The sequence below is a fragment of the Delphinus delphis genome, chromosome 4, assembly GCF_949987515.2.
Source record: "Delphinus delphis chromosome 4, mDelDel1.2, whole genome shotgun sequence".
NCBI classification, from domain to species: Eukaryota; Metazoa; Chordata; class Mammalia; order Artiodactyla; family Delphinidae; genus Delphinus; species Delphinus delphis.
The window spans coordinates 1,650,906-1,673,569 of record NC_082686.1 but is presented as its reverse complement, the minus strand read 5'-3'; the positions used below and the strand labels follow the sequence as shown (position 1 = coordinate 1,673,569).

The following is a 22,664-nucleotide window of genomic DNA, read 5'->3' as shown; positions in this document are numbered from 1 at the left end:
CCACCGCCCCCACCATGGCCGTGTCCACCCTGTCCGTGTGCTCCAGCGCCCTGAGCTACGGCAGCGGCTCTGCCTCCCTGGTCCCTGTGACTCCTGCACCGGCTCCTGCTGGCAGGTGGACGACTGCCCAGAGAGCTGCTGCGAGCCCCCCTGCCACGCCCCCAGCGGCTGCACCCCGGCCCCCTGCCTGACCCTCGTCTGCACCCCAGTGAGCTGCGTGTCCAGCCCCTGCTGCCAACCAGCCTGCACCGGCCCCTGCACAGCCTCGTGCCGCCGGCAGTCTAGCTGCCAGCCCCCCGCTGCACCTGCTCCCCCTGCCAGCAGGCCTGCCGTGTGCCCGTCTGCTGCACACCTGTCTGCTGCACACCTGCGTGCTGTGAGCCCGTGTGCTGTGAGGCCGCCCCCTGCTCAGCCCCCTCGTGCTGCCAGCCCACCCCCTGCCCCTCGTCCTGCCGCAGACCCTCCTCCTCCGCAGCCCTGCTCTGCTGCCCCGCCTGCTGCGTCCCCGCCTCGGGCACGTCCCGCAGCTGACCGGCACGTCCCCCCAGGGCCTGCCAGGTGCTATGGGCCACCCCCACCTCTGCCATTGCCAGCCACCAGCCACCCTCAGGATTTAACCCAGCACGAGCTGTGGTCTACACCTCTACGTGAATGTGAGCTGACCTAGGACCCCAACAGGCAGGGCTTAGCCCATCCGTAGCCTCCCGATCAGGCCCAGATGAACCTGAAACAGCCCTCCCCTGTTACTGCGGGTCCCCAGGTTTCTCCTGAAAGCGATGGACACCGCTCTCCCCCCGAGTCTTTGGGGGTCTTGCTCTGCTCCGTCTTTGCCCCTCCTGATGCTGTGTGGCCTCCCCGCCCCTCATGGGGTCTTGAGCTGAGTGGATAAACTCTCCGTCCTCCCCAGCTGGCTGTATGTTTCATTGCTTCCGGCCCGGGGCTGACGTAAATAACTCCGGCCTCAGCAGCCTTGGAGCCAAGCCATGCCCTGGGAGCATCTCCAAGGGAGTTGAGCTTGGAGGCCCACCCCGGCGGCCCCAAGGCCCTCGACTCCTGCGTCTGTATCTCCGGGCAGCTCTGGGTGGCTGTGCTGTGTGTCTGAGATTGTGGTGGCCAACGCCGCCTGGCCAGCAGCCCCTTGGCGAGAGGGACCCTTGCCCCCGGCCTGGCTCTGCCTGGTCAGCCTGAGGACGCGCAGAAGGCGGGGCCCCGCTGGCTCCTGGCCTCCTGGGACGCAGCTGGAGTGGAGCATTCCTGCTGACCACCAGCTGCGCCTGTCCCTCCAGCCTTCCTCCAACTGTGAGCTTTATTCAATCTTCAAACGTCCCGACCTGCCTTGTCTGTGCCACATAGACTAGTGACGACGCCCCCTCCCCAGCCCCGGCTCCCGGCTGGGTGGGGAAGAGGCCAGCGGGTAGGTGACTTCCAGGGCCCACACTCTGGGGCCTGAGGGTGACCCTTGGGGCCGGTCTGGATGGGGCCCCCATGTTTCCTGGAGCCCCAAGCTTCCCATGGCCAGCCCTCATTCCTAACCAGCCTTCCCTCCACCTCCCCCCTCCTCCCAGGGCCACCTCTAGCTCTTAACCCTACCCTGCTATTGACGTGACCCCTCCCTCCCTCCCAGGAGGACATGAAATCCAGCAAGACGTTCCCCAGAAGGAGGGGCGTCAGCAGTGAATGCCCCCTTAGAGCAGGTCTGAGAGATCACCTGACCCTCCGGTGGTCTCCCCTGGAGAACCGGGTCCAGACTCCCTGACTGGCTTCTCCAGCGCCACTATCCCCCAAACGGGGGTCCTCAGGGAATCTGTCGGTGGAAGTAGGGGCCTCCTGCAACTAGAACTGGGTGGTGGAAATGGGTACAGACAGACTAGCGCCCTACGGCCCTCCTCCTACATTCTGGGGCTGCAGAGGGAGGTGGGAGTCCTGAACCCAGCCTCCCCTGGGGCCCCGCCCCTCCCCACCACTCTCTAGGGGACCCTGCCCCTGCCTCCTGGGACCCTCATATGGAGGAGAAGGTGTGAGAAATCAATTCCCCCAGCTATTACAGGGGCCAGAAAATTCACTGGGGCTCTGCCCACCAGGGCCTCTTCTATGCCAACCCCACCAGCACCCCCATCCCAGAGACCAGTGAACTGTGGGGCCCCAGCTTCCTGTACGCCTTGGCTCCTCTGCCAGCTAGTGAAACCCACCGGCCCTTCTCAGAAGCACGAATTTAACTGCATAAAATACGATACTCCGGATTTCAGGGGGAGCCCATTATCATTACCAATTACAAAAAAATAAAATAAAATAAAATAAACAATTGTAATGATGTAGTGAGGCGTGGGCTTTTTTATCAAGGCATTAACAAGGGGAGCGGCGGGCCTCAGGCGATGGGGACAGAACGTTTGTGCATATTTGCGCGGGGCCGGAGGATGCCGGTGGCGCAGCTGGTGACAGTCCCGGGTGTGGCCAAAAGCAGGCACGTCCCTCACTGGGAGCTGCTGCGTCGGGGTTAGTTATGGAGACGAAGGTGGAGCGCGTCCTGCCCAAGTGCACGGCCACTGAATCGCAGCCCCCGACCCTGGATGGATCCAGCTGCGTCGGGGACAGAGCGCACGCGGACGGCGGCGGCGGCCAGTCACCAACGACGGGTGACCCTTCCCTGGGGCGCCCCAAGCTCAGCGCTCGACACCCCCCCCCCCGACGCGCGACACGCGGAGCGAGGCATCCCGGGGAGGGCCGTTCACCAGCGCAGGGGTCCCTGGAGCGCCCACCTGAGCTCCGTCCCCATGCGGCGGCACCCAAGCCCGGCCACCTCTGACCCCGAGAGCCCCAGCCCGGAGCCACCGTACCGCCCGCCTGCGCCACGTGGAGCTGCCGAGCCGCCGCGCCCGCGGCCTGGAAGAATTTCCCGTCTCCCTCGGTTACCCGCTGCAGCAACCGCGGAAAAGCGTGGGGCCAGAAAGACAACCGAATTTCACCACCTGGGTAGATGTCCTCTGGCTTCTTCCCAGCGGCGAGCGGGCGCGCACACGCACTCACACTAATATTCACACGTGTTCACGCACCCGTGCACACTCACATATCCACGCGCGCGCGCACACACCCCGCCTTCCCCTCGGCGTAGGAAGACATCCACAACACCCGGTCCACGCGCTCCCCTAGGTCCCGCCAGGCCGGCAGGGGCGACAGCGAGGCCCGTGCTGTGGCCCCAACACCGCCCCGCCCAGAGGTGGGCAGCTCCCGCCTTCGGGGTCACCTCCCTTCCCCCTTCCATCACCTAAGGCCCTACCGGGGGCGGAGGGGGCGCTCTCCGGGCTGCAAACCGACCGTGGGGTCACCGTGGAGGCGGGGTGGGCATCCTCCTTTTCCTCTCGCACCTCCCAGCGGCGGGTAAGTACCCCCCGGCAGTGCCAGAGATGCTCACTAGAGTGGATTCGCCGGAGACCCCCACAAAGTCCCCAAAGGGCCATGCCCCGACCTGGGGGTGGGATGAAAAGTGAGCTCCCCACCCCGAGCCCCAGCCCCTCCGAGGACCGAGACCCGCGGGAAGGAACCGGCTTTCAGGCTTTCTGCTCGGGGCTGGGGGTGGAGTCACGTGGGGGCGTTAGCGTGAGCATGGCTGCTGGGTGAGGAGGGGTCTCCGAGAGGCTCGGGGAGCCCCCAGCCCCCGGCCCGGACCCTCCTAAAGGCAGAGATGTGTGGTTGGGACGCCGAGGGTGACAGCCAGGGGCCACGTCCCCGTCGCTCCCCAGACTTTCAAGATGGGGAGACAAGTGGGTGCCCTCCCATCCCCACCCCACACAGACATAGAGGTCCCTGTAAGCCCAGAGCTCAGAATCCACGGGGGGGGGGCGGGGAGGATTGCGGGGGAGGGGGAGGGAGAGATGGGGAAGTCCGGCTGGAAACACAGCCCAGACCCCGAAGCGTGCGTTGGTGGCTTCCTAGATCTTATCCTGGAAAAAGACCTCCTGGAAATCTGTGATTTACTCTTAAAAATCAAAACCAAAGAACCAGCATATAGTGTATGAGGTTGCATTATAAAAATGAATATTCTTGGGCTTCCCTGGTGGCTCAGTGGTTGAGAGTCCGCCTGCCGATGCAGGGGACGCGGGTTCGTGCCCCGGTCCGGGAAGATCCCACATGCCGCGGAGCGGCTGGGCCCGTGAGCCATGGCCGCTGAGCCCGCGCGTCCAGAGCCTGTGCTCCGCAACGGGAGAGGCCACAACAGTGAGAGGCCCGCATACCGCAAAATAAACAAACAAAAGAAAGAATATTCTTGGTTTCCTAATTTCTGTGCGGACAAACAACACCCTGGTTTAACGGTTGAGAATTCTTTAAAAGGAAATGGCGTCAGGCTGACAGTGTGTCTCCAGTTGCCAGCCACACTCCAGCCCTGCAAAACTGTCAAGCAGCCCAGGTGGGCCTTTTAGCCTCGGTCCCCACATGACCCGCCCCTTGGCGGCCTCTCCTTCCTGTGGCCCACGCAGAGTGGCTCCAGGGGCCACCTGGGGTGTGGAGCTCAGATGAAGCTGGTGTTGAACAGGGCGCCGGCCTGGGGCTGGGGCGGCTGGGACACAGTCTCGGGGGCCCCCAGCACCGAGGGCGGGGTGGGAAGCCACACGTGGACAGAGGACAGCTGACTGGGGATCTAGCAGCAGCTTCCTAACTGCAAACTGCTCATCGGCCTTGCTCACGGCCCTGCTGGCGGCTGCTGGAGCCCAGAAGGGGGCGTCATGCCCACACAGGACTCCCAGCAACCGGCATGCAGGCCTCTCCAGGTGGCCAGGATTCCCCAACTCCCTGGGCAGCACTGCCCTTCCTGCAGCGTTTCCATTAACAGAGTCCAAAGGACAGGGTTGAAGACTTCCTGGGAGGCGCCAGCAAGGGAGGAGAAGGGCTTCCTCCCCCGGCAGCCCCATGCCCCTCAGTGGCCACCTGCCTGCAGCCTTCACACCCCAACTAGCTTGTGTAATGCAGATCTGTGCCCCTCGTTTCCTGGGCACTTCCTCTAGCTCCAGGGATGCACTCCACCCCAGAGCCCAGGTGTGACCACCTGACTGCCCCGGGGTCCCCCACACCTGCCAAGATCCTTGCCCACGCACGGGCCAGGCTGCAGTGTGACCGTGCGGGTGCAGCGCCTTCCCTGCAGGGGCGTCAAGCAGGTGAAGGAAGGAAGGGGGTGCTGAGGGTGCTACGTTCACCAGGTTCCCACGCCTCAGCACGGCCTTGAGCCCCGGCTGCGGAGCTGCCTCTGACTTTCCCGGGGTGACAGAGGACACTGTTCTGACACCCCACGGCAGGTCACCCCGCTCCAAGCGCCCACCCCCTGCACCCCGCCAGTGACCCAGCCTTGGGGTCCAGCTGCCCCCGCTACGGCTTCCACAGAACCCCTCCGCCTTGGCCTCCCGCCCACGTGGAGACAATGCTGGGTCGGGCCAGGCTGGGTCGGGGGTGGACGGCAGGCTCTCTGGCCACAGCGGCTGGTCACTCCCTGACCAAGAGCCGGGTCTAGAATTCAGGCCACCAAGCTGTCCCCTGGCAGGACACCCCCAGCCACTTTCCTGGCACCACGCACATCACGCCCCCCGGAGTCGTGGACTTTGTGTGGGAGCTGAAGGTCTTCCACTCCTGGCTCAGCCTCTGTCCCGGGGCAGCCGGCCCGGCTTGCGGGAGCCACGGAGGGGTCCGAGTATCAGAAGACCCAGGCTGGCTCTGGGGTCAGCGAGGCCCCAGGATCCTGCCTGCCACAGTCACCCAGGGGAACCCGCCCCACACACCCGCTGCGCGCCCGGAGCCCCGGCCTCTCTGCTGCAGACCTCCTCACCCTCCCGCCCTGAGGCTGGCCCAGCAGCTGCGGCTGGTTTCCCAGCCTGCGCCTCCCACCTGCCCCCCGCAGCCTCTTCGTGCTGACAGCCTGCCAGGGTCAGCTGAGGCTCTCTGAGACTTGACCCGTCCTCAGACGCCCCTGTGCAGAAGGGCCCGCCCCAGGCCCCAGCCCTTAGCAGAGGGTCTGCACCAGACCCGGGGCAGAGGTGTAACCTCAACTTCCTCAGCGGCAAAACTGTCCACACGACCTCCTGTAGGGGCTGCTGTCTCATGGTCATAGACTCGGACGGGCTTGGGGAAGGGGGACAGGACTTCAAAACCCGAGGTCGTCACAGCCAAGGTCCAGACACTTCACACACAGCACCACAGACCCAGGAGCAGGGCTAAGGGAGCGTGAAATCCAAACCCGCACAAACCCTACGGTGGAACCTCCTGTGCTTTTCAAAACCAAATGCGATCCAAGTGACCTGTAACTGTTTGAGTCCTGACTAGCCCTTACCGAGTGTCCTGGGAGCTTCCAAATTTAGTTCAATATTTACTTGGCTTTTATCTTTTCCCCCTGGTTGTCGGTATTGATAACTGGGTCATCTTTTAACTATTTGCAGCATACCTTCAGGGGAGAGGGGGCGGGCTTTATAAATAACCTTTATGATTACTGTGCAAGTTGATTCTGTTCCCAGTGCTGAAGGGAACATGAAGATACACGTCTGTGAGTCACCCCACCTGGGAGACACTGAGTGCTCTGGACGACGCAGGTCGGGTGCTGCGCCCCAGACCCCGTGTGCGGGTGTGTCCTCCACGCTCAAAGCCGGGTGGGGGCGGCGGTGTTTCAGGGCTACCGGTGGCCTTGGCTTCTGTGTGGCTCGCACATCACGCATCCCAAGGCTGTGACCGCAGCAGGTGCAGGGGCCTTGGGGCCCTGGTGTTCCTTCCCAGCACACACCCGGGGGCTGCTCCCCTCCACCCGCACGGCCTGGCTGTTCCCTGGGGGGCTGGGGATTTTTAGGGAGCCCCCCTTCCGGTGTGAACACAGGTCAGCGTTCCAAACTTGGGTCACCGTGGTCCATCTCCTGATCACATCGTTGGGAACCAAGTGCCGTCAGAGCAAAGGGCCATAACACGCGGGGACCCGGGAGGATTCCCGGAGCCCAGAACGAGATATTTGCAAATTAAAAAGTGCAAAAGCGGGGGCCACGCACAAAGCCGTCTCAGCGCCACCACCCTCGGCGAGGCCCGCACGCGCATCGCTCACTCCCATCCCCGAGCTCAGCTTCTAGCTTCCGGTCTCATTTCCCCTTTTCTCTGTCAGCGTTAGGTCGGATAAATAAAGTCTCTTGGTAGAAACTGCAGAGAGACGTGATGTCGTGGTCACTGGCGGGTCAACTCGGCCTTTCTAAGGAGAAGGAGATGGGATCTCCCCTCCGACTCCGCTCTCCGCTGGAGGGGGTCTGCGTGCCTGGGGCCGGCCCCACGTGCCCCTCTTCTCGCGGGACACGACTGCCCGGCCCCAGCGGCGGGTCTGCACTGTGCCAAGTGCAGCCCTGGCTTCTCTGTCCACGGCGGGCGAGTGACCCGCCAGCCGCTGGGCCTCATTCCTCCGGCAGGTGTAAGGCCTTCCTGGAGGCCCAGCAGGTAAGTACTGTGAAGGGCCTGGGATGGGGGAGGGTAACCCTTTGCAAGGAGTCCCCACCCTGTTGGCATTCCTCTCCTGAGCGCCCTGCTGCCCCCTTTAACCTTCTGTCCCTCCTCCTGGTCCAGCTGCCGCTGCTCCCGTGGCCACTCAGCACCGTGACCTGGACTTGGCCTGAGAAAGTGGCACCGCACACCCGGCGCCCCTCCCGGCCCCCGCGCGTGCTCCGCCCCGTGCCCCCCACTTACCCGTGCAGGGCTCCCATCTCCCGGCGCCTCGGCCCGGGGTCGCCAGGGCCAGGAGCACGACGCACAGAGTCAGCAGGACAGACATGAGGGGCCCCGGCTCCCAAGCTCCATCCAGGGGCTCCACACACGCCCGCACCGGGAGGCACCCGCTCCTTGCACGCCTGGCTTGCCCCTTCCAGGGCGGCCTCGCCCCGGCGGTCACTGCGGTGGCCACATCCTGCGCAGGGACAGCGGCGCCCGGTGGGGACGGGACTCAGGTGGTACTGGCAGGTCGGGCTGCAGCCTCACTCTATCTCACTTACACCTGGGCTGTGGTCCTGCCCTGCAGGTGACAGCTGATAACATCTCGGCGGGGCCGAGATTAGTCATTGGCAAAGCGCATTTTTCCCAAAGGAAAGACAGAAATAGATCATCGGGAGAGCTGAGAGCAAACCAGAAAACTCCCGCTGGTGTTCCCTGGGTGCAGACCCCGCGCCCACCGCGGGCAGAGGACGGGAGCTCCGGCCACCCGCCGGGAGGAGGGAGCAGAGCCGGTGGGCGGTCCTGAGCTGGCCGTGGTCCCCACGCGGCCGCCCAGGGCTTTTATCTGGTGCCCAGCCCTCCCCAGGGCGTGTGGGTTTGTCAACAGCGGGGTTTCAGGAATTTCCCTCGGGAGGGAAGTCAGTCCTTCAGGGCAACAGCTAATGAGGAGACAGGAGCGTCCGGGGAGAGGCGTGGCCGCGAGGCGGGTGGTTCGTTTCCTTGGCGATCGGCCACTGGGCTCTGGCCTCCCCAAACCGCGGTCCACGTGCAACGCTGCTCCAGGCCGGGTAGTTACTAAGTGTGATTATTCTTTTTTAAAACCCCTCCGCTGAGTGTGCAAGGACAGACCAGGGAGAGGGGACAGGGAGAGAACTCACAGGCCCCCAAAGGGCACCCTTTCCTCGTTTCAGAGGCAGCGTTATGGTTGTGAACCCCAAGCTGTCCCCGGGAAGCCCCAGCTCCAAGGTGTGGGCAGAGGCCGGTCTGACACAGAAGGGGCTTGTGGAGGACACAGACCCTGGGGTTAGGGCTTGGGGGGAGGGGGAGGGGGAGGGAGAGGGAGGGAGAGACAGAGACAGGAGACAGAGAGAAGGGGGCTGTAGGCAAGGAAAGCATATGTGAAAGGCTCTTCCCGTGAAACAGCCGCTGTGACTCCAGAGAGTCTTGCTGTCTGTCTCTCCGTCTGTCTGTCCACACGCAGGTGTTTTACATCCTAGTCAGAGGGTCTCTTTTTCTGGGGTCACATGAAGAAACTCTGTGACCCCCCCCCACTTACACCTGCCCCCTCAGAGCGCCAGGGATCCCTGGGGGGGCCTCCCTCACCCCTGCCCCAGGGCCCCTGCCCACCCGGGTCCGGGCGGACCCACAGGGTAGGGAAGGAGACTCTGACCCCGCGGGACCCCAGGAGCTGTGAGATGCTCACACGCGGTACAGATACGGGCACCGTTTGATGAGAGGAAGGACGCAGTCCCCCCAGAGAGGGAAGGCCTGGTCTTTGGAGAAGGGACAGGAATTTAAATTGAACAAATTGAGCTCTTCTCTTTTCTTTCGCAATTGATGAGAACTTCGGGGTCACGGTGGCCCTGGGTGGGGCAGGGCAGGTCAGAAGGACAGGTGACTTCCCACAGGATGGGCAGGTGGCCCCTCGGGCAGGGCCACCAACCCAGGCAGCGTCCCTGTGACTCCTGCTGACCTCGCCACATGACCGATAACCTCTGACCCCCAAGTCTCTTGCTGACCTTTAACTGGTTGATAAAAATAAAATCATGTATCGTTTTTTAACAACCAGATTTGAAAAATCAAAATTATGTTACCTGGAACCCTTCCAAAAAGGTTTTCCTTCTATTACATTTGACCCAGTAATACTAGTCAGACTCCTGACGGTCAACAAGGGTCTTTGGTGAAAATTTATTCGTTTTTAAAGCTACAGAAATATGTGCCTGAACGCAGAGAAAAGCTCAGAATCCCCTTCTCTAGACTGGCTCCCGTGTGACCTTGGACAAGTCACATGAATGCTCTGAATTGTTTCCACATCTGTAGAACGTGCCTCTTAAGCCCTGCACGGCAGGGACGTCCTGTGAGCTACGTGCTGGGTTCAGTTTACATGAAGCAGCATTTCTGCAAACGCGTCCCAGTCACACGGCTCTGAGGGACTCAGCCAGGGTAGGGGGATTCCACGTCCCTCCCCGGGGACACACAAGCGCCCAGGAGTGGAAGCCTCTGAGCCTTTGGCAACAAAGAAAGCTGCTTACGGCTTTCTATCCCAGTTTTCCCCAGGCTCATCTGCCGTGGAAATCGCTTTTCCCCACATCACAGGCACTAAAGTCAGAGATGCGTCCCCAGAACCCACTAAGACAAATGCGTGTGAGAAGAACAGAGCACGACCCTGCCCCTGTCTGTGTGGCTGTTCAGAAGCTGCGCGAACTTTTCACAGATGGGATTTCCCTCTTGGGAAGTCCCGGGAAGAGCAAGCCGGAATGCCAGCGCATCCTGGGCCGGCTAACTGCCTCCGAATGAAAGCATAGGAAACCTCCCGAGAAGGTCCCGGAACACATGCTGCCTAAGTGGTGCTGACTGCCCCTCTCCACCGTGTGTCCACTTCTCTGGAGCTGTTCAGCCCGGAAGAGAGGCTTGTATGCCAGCCAGGGGTGCTGCTTCCTCCAGGAAAACGGGGAGAAGTGACAGGTAAAGGAGAAATTTGAAATGGTAACTTTAGGTGAGAAAAACATATCACCTAATCCCCTGGTCTTTCTATTAAACTAACCTGTCACTTCTGCAGACTGTGGAACCTCAGTGGTTTTTAGTCATTTAAAGGCACAAACACTCCTCTGAAATCTGCCATAATTTGGTATTTAATGACCATTGTTCTAAGGATGTTTGGAAATGTCTCTGGGGAACAGAAGAGAACACTTGGCATGTGACCGTGAGTGAGTCTCGATGGACTTGGGAGGACCCAGCAAGCTTGGACAGTGAGGACAGCCGACCCCAGGCTAACTGCTCCTGGGCCAGGCCCCCTCCCAGGGCTGGGCTCCCACCTGGCACCCAGCCGTGCTCCCATCAATCGCTGACTCACCTGGCGAGGAGCACGTGACACCCACTGTCTGCAGGAAATGCAGGCTAGAATTCCATTTTGAAAGTGATCTAATAAGGGAGGTCTCACTAGGTTATTGAGTAAGAGAATAGAGCTTGCTTTTCTTATCACAAGAAGCGTTCTTTAGATAACTAGGGCTAGTAACCCTCTGTCTGCTAAGGGGTTACTGCAGATATTTTCTCCCTGTCACTTCTTTTATGATGCTTTGGTTTAAATGCTTTTTTTTGATACTTTTTGATGCTTTTGTCTTTTGCCAGGTACTTAAATTCTTTATTTAATCAGCAACAGTTTCCTTAAGACTTGTGTGTCTTGAAGGACTTTCGAATTTTCTGCGGTTGTATTTGTGTAACTCTCTATCCTTCTGGAGTGTGGTCTTGCATATTTGGAATGCAGTGAGTTGAACTCTATTTCCAGAAAGCTGCTACGCACGCGCAATTTATTAAATACCTCTCCTTTCCCACCACCTTGAAATGTCACATTTATGGTGGATTCCACGCCTACGTGTACTTGGATCCATTCCACTAATCTCTGTTCTACTAACCTCTGTCTCTTTTCTTTCCCAGCATATTATTTTGACAACAGCATTTATAATAAGTGTTCATACGGACAGATAAAGGATATAAGCACTAGTTTTCACTTTTCAAGAATGTATTAGCAATTCTCACGTATTGTCCCATATGACCTTAAAAACGATTGGTTCTCATCTCTGCCTTTCAAATGAAATTTGAACAAATGAGCAAAAAGCATTACAGGAATACCTATTGGAATGGCAATAAGTTTAGAGATTAATCTCAGAATACTGGATATTTTTATGATATGATGTCTTCCCACTAAGGGATATGTGTATCTCTCTGTTTATTCCAACCTTGAATTAAGTTCATCAAAAAAATTATAGTTTTGACTGTAGAGATCCTGTACTTTTTCTATAAAGTCATTCCTGTAAATATCCTATAAATTTATTTATGATTTTATCATCATCATGAACATAATCCCCCCATTTCCACTTGTCGTTGGTTATTGCTAGTATAAAGAAAATTGGGGGAATTCCCTGGCCGTCCAGTGGTTAGGACTCTGTGCTTTCACTGCCGAGGGCCCAGGTTCGATCCCTGGTCGGGGAACTAAGATCCCACAAGCTGCGTGGGACACAGCCAAAAAAATTAATTAAAAAAAAGAAAAGAAAACTGGTTCATTTTTGTACAGTTATCTTGTATCTAACAACTTTAAATTTACTAAGTGATTTTAGAATCTCTTGTTTTTCTAGACAAACATTGTCTACAACTAAAACTAATGTTGGCCCTTCTGTTTTAATATGTGTGCCAGCCTGTCTTCTTATTTTATGGCATGAACCAGAGCCTTCAAAACAATGTTGGAGGGCTTCCCTGGTGGCGCAGTGGTTGAGAGTCCGCCTGCCGATGCAGGGGACATGGATTCGTGCCCCGGTCCGGGAAGATACCACATGCCGCAGAGCGGCTGGGCCCGTGAGCCATGGCTGCTGGGTCTGCGCGTCCAAAGCCTGTGTTCTGCAACGGGAGAGGCCACAACAGTGAGAGGCCCGCGTACCGCAAAAAACAAAAACAAAAACAAAAACACAATGTTGGAAACAGTGACCATGACGAGCTTTTCTCATTCCTGAGTTCAGTGGGAATCACAGTAGCGTTTGGAAGCACTATCATATTAAAGGATTTTTTCTCTTTTCCTCTTTTCCTTAGAGGAGGAAGGGCTGCTGCCTTTTCTCAAATGCTTTTGCACCTCGATTGATATGATTTCACATATTGTCTATTGAATTTGTCAATGGAATTAATCACAAGCTCTCTTCCTAATGCTGAACCGTCCTTCCATTCCTGGGGTAAGCACACGGGGTCGTGGTGCATCCTTCTAACACACTGCCGAGTCCGCCCAGCATTGCACTTGGAATGCTTGCTTTCACACTCACATCCTTCTCTTCTCCTCGCTCTTCCCAGACAGGCCTCTGGAGCCCAGTCTTACCCCGGACGCAGGGGACGCAGCCTGTACCTCTGTGCTGAGCATCGGGCCATATCTGCAGCTACTCGCCTGACATCCCCCACCCGCCGGCATCTCAAAGGCACCGTCCCAACGCTCCCCGCTCAGAGCAGACCCCGTCCTGGGTGCAGGCTAGAAACCCAGGACTCATCCTTGGCACCTCCCTCAGGAAGTCCCATTGAGTTTACCCCCAAATACTCCTGCCTCCTGCCCCCCGCACTCCTGGTCCAGCCACCCCCGTCCCGCACTGCCTCTGCTCAGCCATCTCCCACGCCCTCTGGGCCTCCCGCACCTGCCAGTAGCCACCTCTGCAGACTCCAGACCTGGCCTGGCTGGTCTCTCTTCAGTGGCTCCCAGAATAAAGACAACATCCAGGGTGTGGCCTGGGGGCCGGCCCTGCCTGTCCCCCAGCTGCAGTCTCACCTGTCCACACACACGCCACGTCCAGGCTGTGCCTCTTCCTGCCCTGGGCTGTTCCAGGTGGGGCGGCTCCCCAGCACCCTCCACCTCCCTGGCCTGATTAACTCCTGTGGGGAAGCCTCCCTGCAGGAGCTCCCTTGTTCAGGTGACCCTTTGAATAACGTCTGAAGCCCCGGCGCGCAGGCCACACCTTGTGGGCCTCAGCCTCGTATCCTGGCATTCAAAAACATGTCGTCAATGGGTGAACTTACTATCTTGATCGTGGGGTGATGCTAAGGTTCTCCCAGCTTTATGAAACTAACCAGGGGGCTTTCCAGGCTTTCCCATGGTCTAGAATCCTTTGACTATGGTAAGAATTTGTTTTCTGGTGATAAACTGGGCCTCATTTGTGAAAACGTTTGAGGCTGCTTCTTCTTGCAACATTTTAAAAAACTTTTCAAGTCTACAGAAAAGTTGACGAAAAATGTGCTTTAATGCAGCAGTTGTTAATTAACACTCTGTCATATTTGCTTCTCTCTTATGCCTATATGTGCCTATAGAAACTCTTTTTCCTGTTGAACCATTTGGACGTAAATTGTTAACATGACCTTCACCCCAGATATTTCTGCATGTGTTTCCTAAGATAAGGTCACACTCCAATGTTTCTACAATAAGATTATCATACCTAAGAAAAATACCATTAATCCAATGATGACCATAGTTAAGTTCCAGACTGGGACTCTTTCAATGATGTACGTTTCAAACAAACTCACAATTTCTTTTGTGTTTAGTTGTTGACTCTTTATACTTCATGAGTTAATATCGATGACTTATTTGATGAGCGATCGGCGAAGCAGCCTGCGAGCTGAGTGTCGTGCAGGCCAGCGCGCACGAGGAATCTGCTGCAGCCCCAGAAGCATCGAGAACAGATCTCTGGGCTTGGAAAGCACGGGAAACGATGGAAAACCTGAGTCCTCTTCTCACCCTTCAGCTGTGGAAGAGGAACTTCACAGAAGAACTGGAATGAGCCGTGCAGTAGAGATCCTCGTCCTGCCTTGGGATTAAAGGTGTTTATAGGGGGGTCAATGCCGTCTTCTCTTTGCCCTTAAGAAAAGTTTCACTCTATAACAACTACTTTACCCATAAAACGTGACTCATTTTCATTGTATAAAAATATAATTAAGCAAAAGAGGGGAAAGGGTGTCTCTAATTCTAGACAATCACTTTTAAAATTTTAGTCTCGATCTTTCCATAAGCCTAGATGTAAACATATAGCTGATGCGGTTTCACAATGTGATATTATGTCATATACATCTTCGCCTAGACAGAGGCAACGCAGAACGGAGGTTAAGACACAGACTCTTCAGCCAGAATTCCTGGCTTTGAATGCTGGCTCTGTTAATTATTAGCTGTGCAGATCCTAGGCAGATAACTTACCTCCTCTGTGCCTCTGTTACTTCCTGGGTGAGATGGGCATAATGGCAGCCCCTGCCTTGCCAGTTTGTTGGGAGGGTTACATGAGGTGGTACATACAGTAAGCGCTTACAATAGCCCCTGAAGTGCCGGGAGCACGAGACACAGAACCACTGCTGCTTCCGTTGTTCACTTATTGTACTGTGAACAACTTCCCAATAAATACACACCAGTCTCGTCATTCTAACGGCTGCTCCCTGATTCTCCGTGATGACACGCCTGCTGGTTAAATAAGGGGAGTTGCATCACATGGCATTTTACAATGTATGCCTTGAACGGTACATAGATTTTGGAATTAGAAATTAGAATTAGAATCGAATGCTTGATAACAAACTGTCAGGAGACACTTCTCCCTGGGTCTCTGGCTTATCTTATTTCTGCTTATCTTGTGAGCCTCATGGGCACCAAGGGTCCTTAGTTCTGAAATATCTTTTCAAGGGTATTTGTAGAGGGAATGGCCTGAAATTCAGAGACAGTGTCTGTCTTGGGAGCAATAAGCCAACACGCTTGCCGTCCGGTAGATTAGAGACACTGTCCGGTAGATTAGAGACACTGTCCGGTAGATTAGAGACACTGTCCCGTAGATTAGAGACACTGTCCGGTAGATTAGAGACACTGTCCCGTAGATTAGAGACACTGTCCCCTCCAGAGACAAAGGTTCATGCTTGCCACCTGTTATGGGCTGAGTTGTGTCTCCCTAAAATTCACAGGTTGAAATCCCAACCCCCGCACCTTGGAATGTGAGGTGTCCTTGCAGATGTCATTGGTTAAGCTGGAGTCATTCTAGAACAGGGGCTCCCTAATCCAATACGACTGTGCCCTTATATAAAGGGGACATCTGGACACAGACGTACACACAGAGAGATGCCACGTGCAGATGAAGAGATCGGGGTGACGCTCCTACAAACCCAGGGACACTGAACACGGCCAGCAAAGCCCCAGAGGCTAAGGGACAGCCTGGAACACATTCTCCTCCTGACCCTCAGAAGGAAGCAGCAGTGGTGACACCCTGGTATCAGGCCTCTGGCCTCCGAAACAGTGAACAGTAAACGTCTAAGCCCCTGGGTTTGCGGAGCTTTGTCACAGCAGTGCTAGCGAACGAGTACGCTGCACGTTAGACAACGTCCATGTTCCCTAAGCTCGGGCTCCTACAAGGCAACCCACTGCGTGTGCGCGTGTCGCCTGGGCCTTCGCGTCACCCTGTGGGGCCGGTACAGATGCTGCCCGCTGCCATCATGGGGGGGACACACTGCCTCTGTCTCTGGCCCAGGAGCCTCACGTCCTCTGCCAGAATCCCCGATACTGTGTCCGGCCGACCTGACCATATGCAGGTGGGGTCACACCTCAGCCCTTAAGAGTTCTTGATGTAAACCTCTAGAAGGGCCCAGAGGGAGTTTACTTTGACATGAGCCAGATGAGGTGGATGGAGAAACACACACGCACGCACACACACACACACACACACACACACACACACACATGTCCCAGGAACCTGTCTGGCTGTTTCTCCTTTTTTGGGGGGGGGGGCGGTTAAATATTAATGGCATCTGTGACATCCCAGTATTGATTTCAATTATTTTTAAAATCTCAAATCTATACACAAAATGCTGCCTTTGACTTGAACATTTTCACTGGTACGGGGTCATTTCTTACAGTGGAGAAAAGGTAGAACAATCTAAATGTCTAAAAATAGAATTAGTGTGATTAAAAAATGTATCACATAAATTTCAATAACTCTAATACATTTCTCCTTCTTAACAAGACAAATGCCCTTCCCTCCCCGTCCTCCAGGTGCCTCTCATTCCCAAATCCCTGCTTTTGTTCTCCTGGGTGTCTTTGGTCCTTGAGGTCCTCCTATCAGTAGAGACACCCGAAGCCCAGGTGTCCCTCAAAGCTCCCCCAGGGTCCCTGAAGCTCTCCCGGCAGTGTCAGCCTGGGCCCTTCTGCTCCACCAGCACGCAGAGCTTTCAACGCCCCTGTCGCTGGTCTCTGCTTCCACACACTAGACCTCACCACACAGACTCCTTCCTGACAACAAAAGTACCGGGAGAACCTACAGGAGGGCTCTCCCTTTGGGGACTTGGGGACAGAGTCACAGGAAGGAGACATTTGAGCCCGTCCTGAAATTAAACAAAGCCCCATCGCGAGGAGCTCAGAGTTTACTAATGAACTTCACGTCAGATGAGGCCTGAAGCCCAGTTTGTCCCTACCCTTTGCTTTTCCTCGTAAACACCCATTTACTGCTGACTGACGCGAGGGACTGCCCACTGGCGCCCATGACCCACACACAGTCAGGAAGGAAAGGGCTGACAGCCGAGTCCCACACTGTCAGGAAGGCCTCCAGGCTCCCGGGGGGCTGGGACTGCCCGCTCAGAGCCCACAGGAGCAGGTGCACCATTTGGGAAATGAACGATGCTCTGAAGTTCGCTGGAGTGACGGTTGATTTTGTGTCAACTCGGCTGGGCCACGGTACTCAGATACTTGGTCAGACATGTCCGCTGTTGTTGTGAAGGTGTTTTCTAGATGAGATGAACACGTAAATCAGTAGATTTTGAATAAAGCAGATTACCTGCCATAAGGCCTCCTCCAACCAGTTAAGAGCTTCAGGAAAAAGACTGGTGTTCTTTCAAGGAGGAAGGAATTCTGCCCGGAATCTGTATTCAGACTGGAGCTGCAATATCAGCTCTTCCCCGGATCTCCAGCCTGCCAGCCTGCCCTGCAGGTCGGAACCACCTCCTCAAAACCAGCCTCTCTCTCTCTCTCCTGTTGCTTCAGTGTCTCTGGCGAACCCTGACGACTACAGCTAAGGCAGTGCTTCATAGGTTATCTTCAGGACACACCCTAGGGTGCAGAGGGGAGAGCAGAGGGGCAGGGGAAGGAGGCAGACGCGCTGAGAAGGTGAGGCTCCTCGACACTGACCCCTCTGCCAGCAGAGCTCTGCTCCTACTCTGCTTACAGACTGGAGCTCCATGTAACGTCACTTTAGGGGGACAGGGTCTCCTACGTTAAGATTTAAGTCTAGAAACCCCGGCGGTAGGGAAGTTCCATGTGATCCATCTACGTGGATCCAGATGGCCGGATCTGTCCCCAGTGGGGGCACCTCTGCTCCTTGAGTGGGTTACCACATGCCTTAGGCACGCACTTACTGTTTCCCACACTATTCTGCCCTCTGATGACACCCCAGGAGCTTCTAAGGGACTCTCTGTTATAGACTCGCCTAGACGAACCCTGTCCAAGAGCTCAGCATTAATCACATTTAGGGTTCAAGGAGGCCCTGTCAGTTTTCCTTTGAAGGTCCTGGGCTCAGCCAGGTTTGCCGCAAATGTGGCCCAGGGAAGCCCATCCCAGAAAGAGGGAAGGCAGCTCGCTGTCACCAGGAGCCTGCCTGGAGGAGGAAGCCATGCTGAATTTCCAACACCACAACCCCCCTCCCAACCCCACGTAATTGTTTCTAGAAGCATGCTTACTGCTGGAGTGGTCATCTCTAAAGGCTCCACCCATTACATTGGGACCAAATGTGAGATGGGGGAGTGGAGTTGGGTAGAAGAGAGTATGACCCTGCTTTTCCCCCACTAACAGGCTTTTGGCTTATTTTAAATACCAAAAGCCGGCTTCCCTGGTGGCACAGTGGTTAAGAATCTGCCTGCCAATGCAGGGGACACGGGTTCAAGCCCTGGTCCAGGAAGATCCCACATGCTGCGGAACAACTAAGCCCGTGCGCCACAACTCCTGAGCCCATGTGCCACAACTGCTGAAGCCCGTGCACCTAGAGCCCGTGATCCGAAACAAGAGAAGCCACCACAATGAGAAGCCCGTGCACCGCAACGAAGAGCAGCCCCCGCTCGCCGCAACTAGAGAAAGCCCACGCGCAGTGACGAAGACCCAACGCGGCCAAAAATAAATAACTAAAATAAATAAAATTTTAAAATAAGTAACTAAATACCAAAAGCTGCATTAGTGTAATCACCCAAGTTAGTTTTCTTAGCTGGTTATAAGAAGGGAGCAGACGCGAAGTGGCCAGGCGGCCACAGGGCATTCTGCTTTGTGCTAGTTCTGTGACTGCTGTGTCCCGAAGGCAGGACAAGGGACGTCGCACATCCGCCCTGTGGAGGGCAGGCCGCACCCCTCAGCCTCGGTGCCAAGGCCACCAGGCTGCTTCCTCCCCCTGGCCCACCAGGCCGTCATTTCCAGCTGGCCGGGGGCACCTGTTCCCACCTCCAGGCCAAGCCCATCCTTGCCACAGAAAGCCTGTTCTTAAAATTCTTGACAGATTAACCCACGTTAATCTAAGCCCGATAAAAGCATAGGTTTTACCTTCTACTCGGAGCTGCACTGTCATTTCCCCCAACAACCTGGTGAAAAAACCAATAAAACCAGCAGCAGGGCCTGGAGGGAAGCTGCAATTACAGGGGTACGAGGGTGGCGGGGCAGCACCCACTTCAAAGGCCGGGATGGGGCGGAGCAGGCAGAGGTGTAATTAGCGCGCTGGGGAGCAAGAAAGCCTTGCGCTCAGAGCGGCAGGAACAAAGGCCCCACTGCTTGATGTGAGTCCACCGGAGTCCGGGAGGGGAGGCGTGCACCCCCACCCTGCACCCTGCACCAGGGGCCCCGCCAGCCGCCCTCCCTCTGCCCAGTCCGTGCAAACGCAGGGATGCAACAGGCCAGGCTTTGGGGAGACCAACGGGACTCACCGGCTCCCTATCGGTGCTGGCCTGGGTGCGCCAAAGCAGGATGGAGATGGGCGTGGTCTGCCTCCCACCCTGGTGGGCATCTGCCGGGACAGGGCTAGGTCTGTGCCCTGGCCTGCGCCCTCTCGGAACCCCAGCTGCCCTTGGCAGGCAGCCCTCCCTGGGGCTGGGTGTCCTGGGCACCTGAAGAGCAGGGGCCCCGCCCTCCCTGCCACGAGGACCTTGGGATCTGGGGAGGGAAGCCAGGCTTGGGGGGCCTCCAGAAGGACCTACCAGAGAGAAGAAAGCTCGGGGTCCAGGGTGACCATCCACAGGCCACTTGCCTGATGGCCAGCTGGCCCCAGACCGGCCCCACATCAGAGTATTTTGGCCTCCATGTTGGTGTCCTATCCTTGTTACCTTAAGACATTTTTAAAACCGTGTCTTCCGAAGACACAGGCTGTGCGAATGCTGCCCTGGGGCGCCATGTGCTCAGTTTTAAACGGGTTTCGGGGGAGTGACGGTGAACGCATAGTTTTCTGGCTTAAATAGAACCGGACTTTGGGGCATTTGTGGACTCTCAGTCCTGCATCGAGATCTTCTCTCGCGATGTCTTCTTGCACAGACAGGCGTGGGTGTCACTCTGCCCGGTCAGTGAGGTGGGGAGGGGGCCGGGACCCAGCCCGCCTGGCGGCGGCGGGCGTGTGCCAGGGTGCACGCGGTCTCTCCGTTATTCCCACAAACGGCGCCCCGGCCTCGGCCTCCTTGCTGAGTGGGGGACCGTGGGGTCAGAGGCTGTGTGTCCTCCCCAGGCTCCCTGCACAACCCCCCTTCTTCCTCAGCTGAGCTGCCTCACTCCTCCCTGACCAGGCCCACACACCTGCCCCCTTGCCCTGCAGGTGAGGCCGAGTCCCTGGTCGCTGCAGCCCCATTCCTGAGGGCGCCCTTCCCTCCGACCCCCTCCCCCCCAACCCAGGGCCATTCACTCCACCTGCTAAGGGAGGCTCGGGACAGCAGTTCTGAAAGCCCGGTGCCCTGACCCGGGGCGCAGGCTCCTTCCCCGCCCTGGAGAGCCTCATGCCCGCCCTGGGCCCCTCCTCACCCGCCCCCTCCTGTTCCCCCCTCTCTCCCCGAACTCTGCTGAACAGCACCTCCCGAGCGGAAGGGCTGCGTGTGCCCTGGAGCGGCAGGTGTCCGGGGGCAGGAGGCGGGGCGCCAGCGTGGGCTCCCTGGCCCGAGGGGCCGAGACCCGTCTCAGGTCTGCGAGCGGCTGACCTCCACGCCCGCGGTGCCGCAGCCTCGGGGTCCAGGCTCCCGGCTGCGCCTCTGCCCCTGATCACTGGCTTCTCCCTGGTCTGTCCTCTCACAGCTCCACTCAAGGGTGCCCGCTGTTGGATTAGGGCCCAACCTGCCCCAACCGGGAAGGTGGGCCGGGCCAGTGGCACCGTCCTTGCGGCGGAGGCCTGGGCCTCGTGCCCCCGGTGGGAGCTCGGCATTGAGAGCGGCCAGCCCTCTGACCCAGCGAGTGCCGCCGGGGACATGTTCACAAGCTACTCCCACAGAAGCACAGGGACAGAGAAGGCTGTCAGCAGCACCAGGTGGGGGTGGAGGCGTCCTGGCCGTCGGAGGAGGGGCTCATCGGCGTGCTCCCCACGCCGCCTGCGGCACCGAGGGCGGTGAGCGCCAAGCCCCGCCCGGCAACACCAGGGGACCTTGCACCACGCAGGCAGCTGCAGGCCCGGCAAGAGCAGCTCACTGCTCTCCCCGCACCGACCCCGGGCACTGGAACCAGGCGGATGCACCGCCTCTGGCCACTGCCCCACGTCCCTCCGCAGGGGCCGGCCTGGGACCCGGGAGACCTGGCCAGTCTCCCCTCCCCACCGGCCCCTGTAAAGCAAGGAAGACCACCTGCACCCGAACTGTGCCCCGTCCCAAAGCCCAGCCCAACGCCCCGAGTGGCATGGGCCCCAGGGCCAGCTGCCAGCTGTTAGCGGGGCAGAGGGGAGGGGTGCGGGATGTGCCACGCATGGCCCCTCAGAGGAGGAATTGAAGATCCCAGATGAGAGATGTGGCCCCAGGGTGGTGGGGGCGGCCCTGGGGGTGCGGGCCGGGAGCTTCGGGGGCGGCCCACGTGGCGGTCTCTCTCTCTCTGCCCACCTTTCTCCCACCCTCATCTCTCTGTCTCTCCCCCAACCCCTCTCAGAGCCCAGCCGCCACGTAAAATGGTCCAGGCCACTCCTCTGGAGAGGCCACGAGGCTGGGCACGCAGGCCCCCAGCTGACGACCAGCACGACAAGGCTAACCCTGCGAGGAGCCGTGGACCCTCCAGCCCACGGGAGCCTCCAGACGATGGAGCCCGGCCAACACCCTGACGGCAGCCTCGCGGGATGTCTGAGCCAGAACCGCCCAGCCCGGTGGCCGCGGGATGCCTGACCCTCAGAGACAGAGAGGAAACTTGCGCCTGTCTCGAGTAGCTAAGTTTGGGTGACACGTCATAGAGCAGGTACTCAGGCAGGTATCCTCTTCTGTTCAGACACAGCCTTTCCTCCTGTCGCCTGACTGCCATCCTCACTTCTCCATCCAGCCCCATCATCTACTGATTGGATGTGGATCAAACCAACCGCAATGCAATGTCAACCCCAACTCACATGAGACACTCAGCCAGTCGTCAAAGTACTCGCGTGAGCCCCCGACTTCTGAGTGGCCTATGACGTGGTCATCAATTCAGTGTTAATGTCCACTGAGGCTTGTTTGATCCTATCGATCAATGATACATGAACCACAGGAAAACCCAAATGGCCATCTAAGCAAGAGGTGCATTTCCCCCAAAAATGCCTACTGTGGTTTTAAATATTTTATCAAAAGATATAATTAGGACTTCCGTGGTGGCGCAGTGCTTAAGAATCCGCCTGCCAATGCAGGGGACACGGGTTCGAGCCCTGGTCCGGGAAGATCCCACATGCCACGGAGTAACAAAGCCCATGTGGCACAACTACTGAGCCTGCGCTCGAGAGCCCGCAAGCCACAACTACTGAGCCCACATGCCACAACTACTGAGCCTGCTTGCCTAGAGCCTGTGTTTTGCAACAAGAGAAGCTGCCGCAGTGAGAAGTCCACGCACCACAACGAAGAGTAGCCCCCGCTCACCGCAACTAGAGAAAGCCCGTGTGCAGCAACGAAGAAGCAACACAGCCAAAACATATATAATTATATTGTTTATGCAGAGTTATGCATTTTGTACTAAGATTAATTTAAGGGAAAATCCAGAAAAATCCAAAAGAAATTATTGAGCACCGTGAGCCTGATGTTCACAGAACTTCTTA

At 57.5% G+C, this 22,664-nt stretch overlaps 1 protein-coding gene and 1 pseudogene across 1 annotated transcript in view; one reads left to right on the top strand and one right to left on the bottom strand.

The window, feature by feature from the left end:
• Positions 1–7,863, bottom strand: part of TSPEAR (thrombospondin type laminin G domain and EAR repeats) — a 59,509-nt gene extending 51,646 nt beyond the window's left edge. The window contains exon 1 of the mRNA XM_060010230.1: positions 7,690–7,863. Coding sequence (XP_059866213.1) covers positions 7,690–7,774 — 85 coding nt within the window. The 5' untranslated portion in view covers positions 7,775–7,863. The remainder of the gene's footprint in view (positions 1–7,689) is intronic.
• LOC132425137 (keratin-associated protein 10-12-like) lies at positions 15–531 on the top strand (annotated as a pseudogene).
• Positions 7,864–22,664: the final 14,801 nt, after the last annotated feature.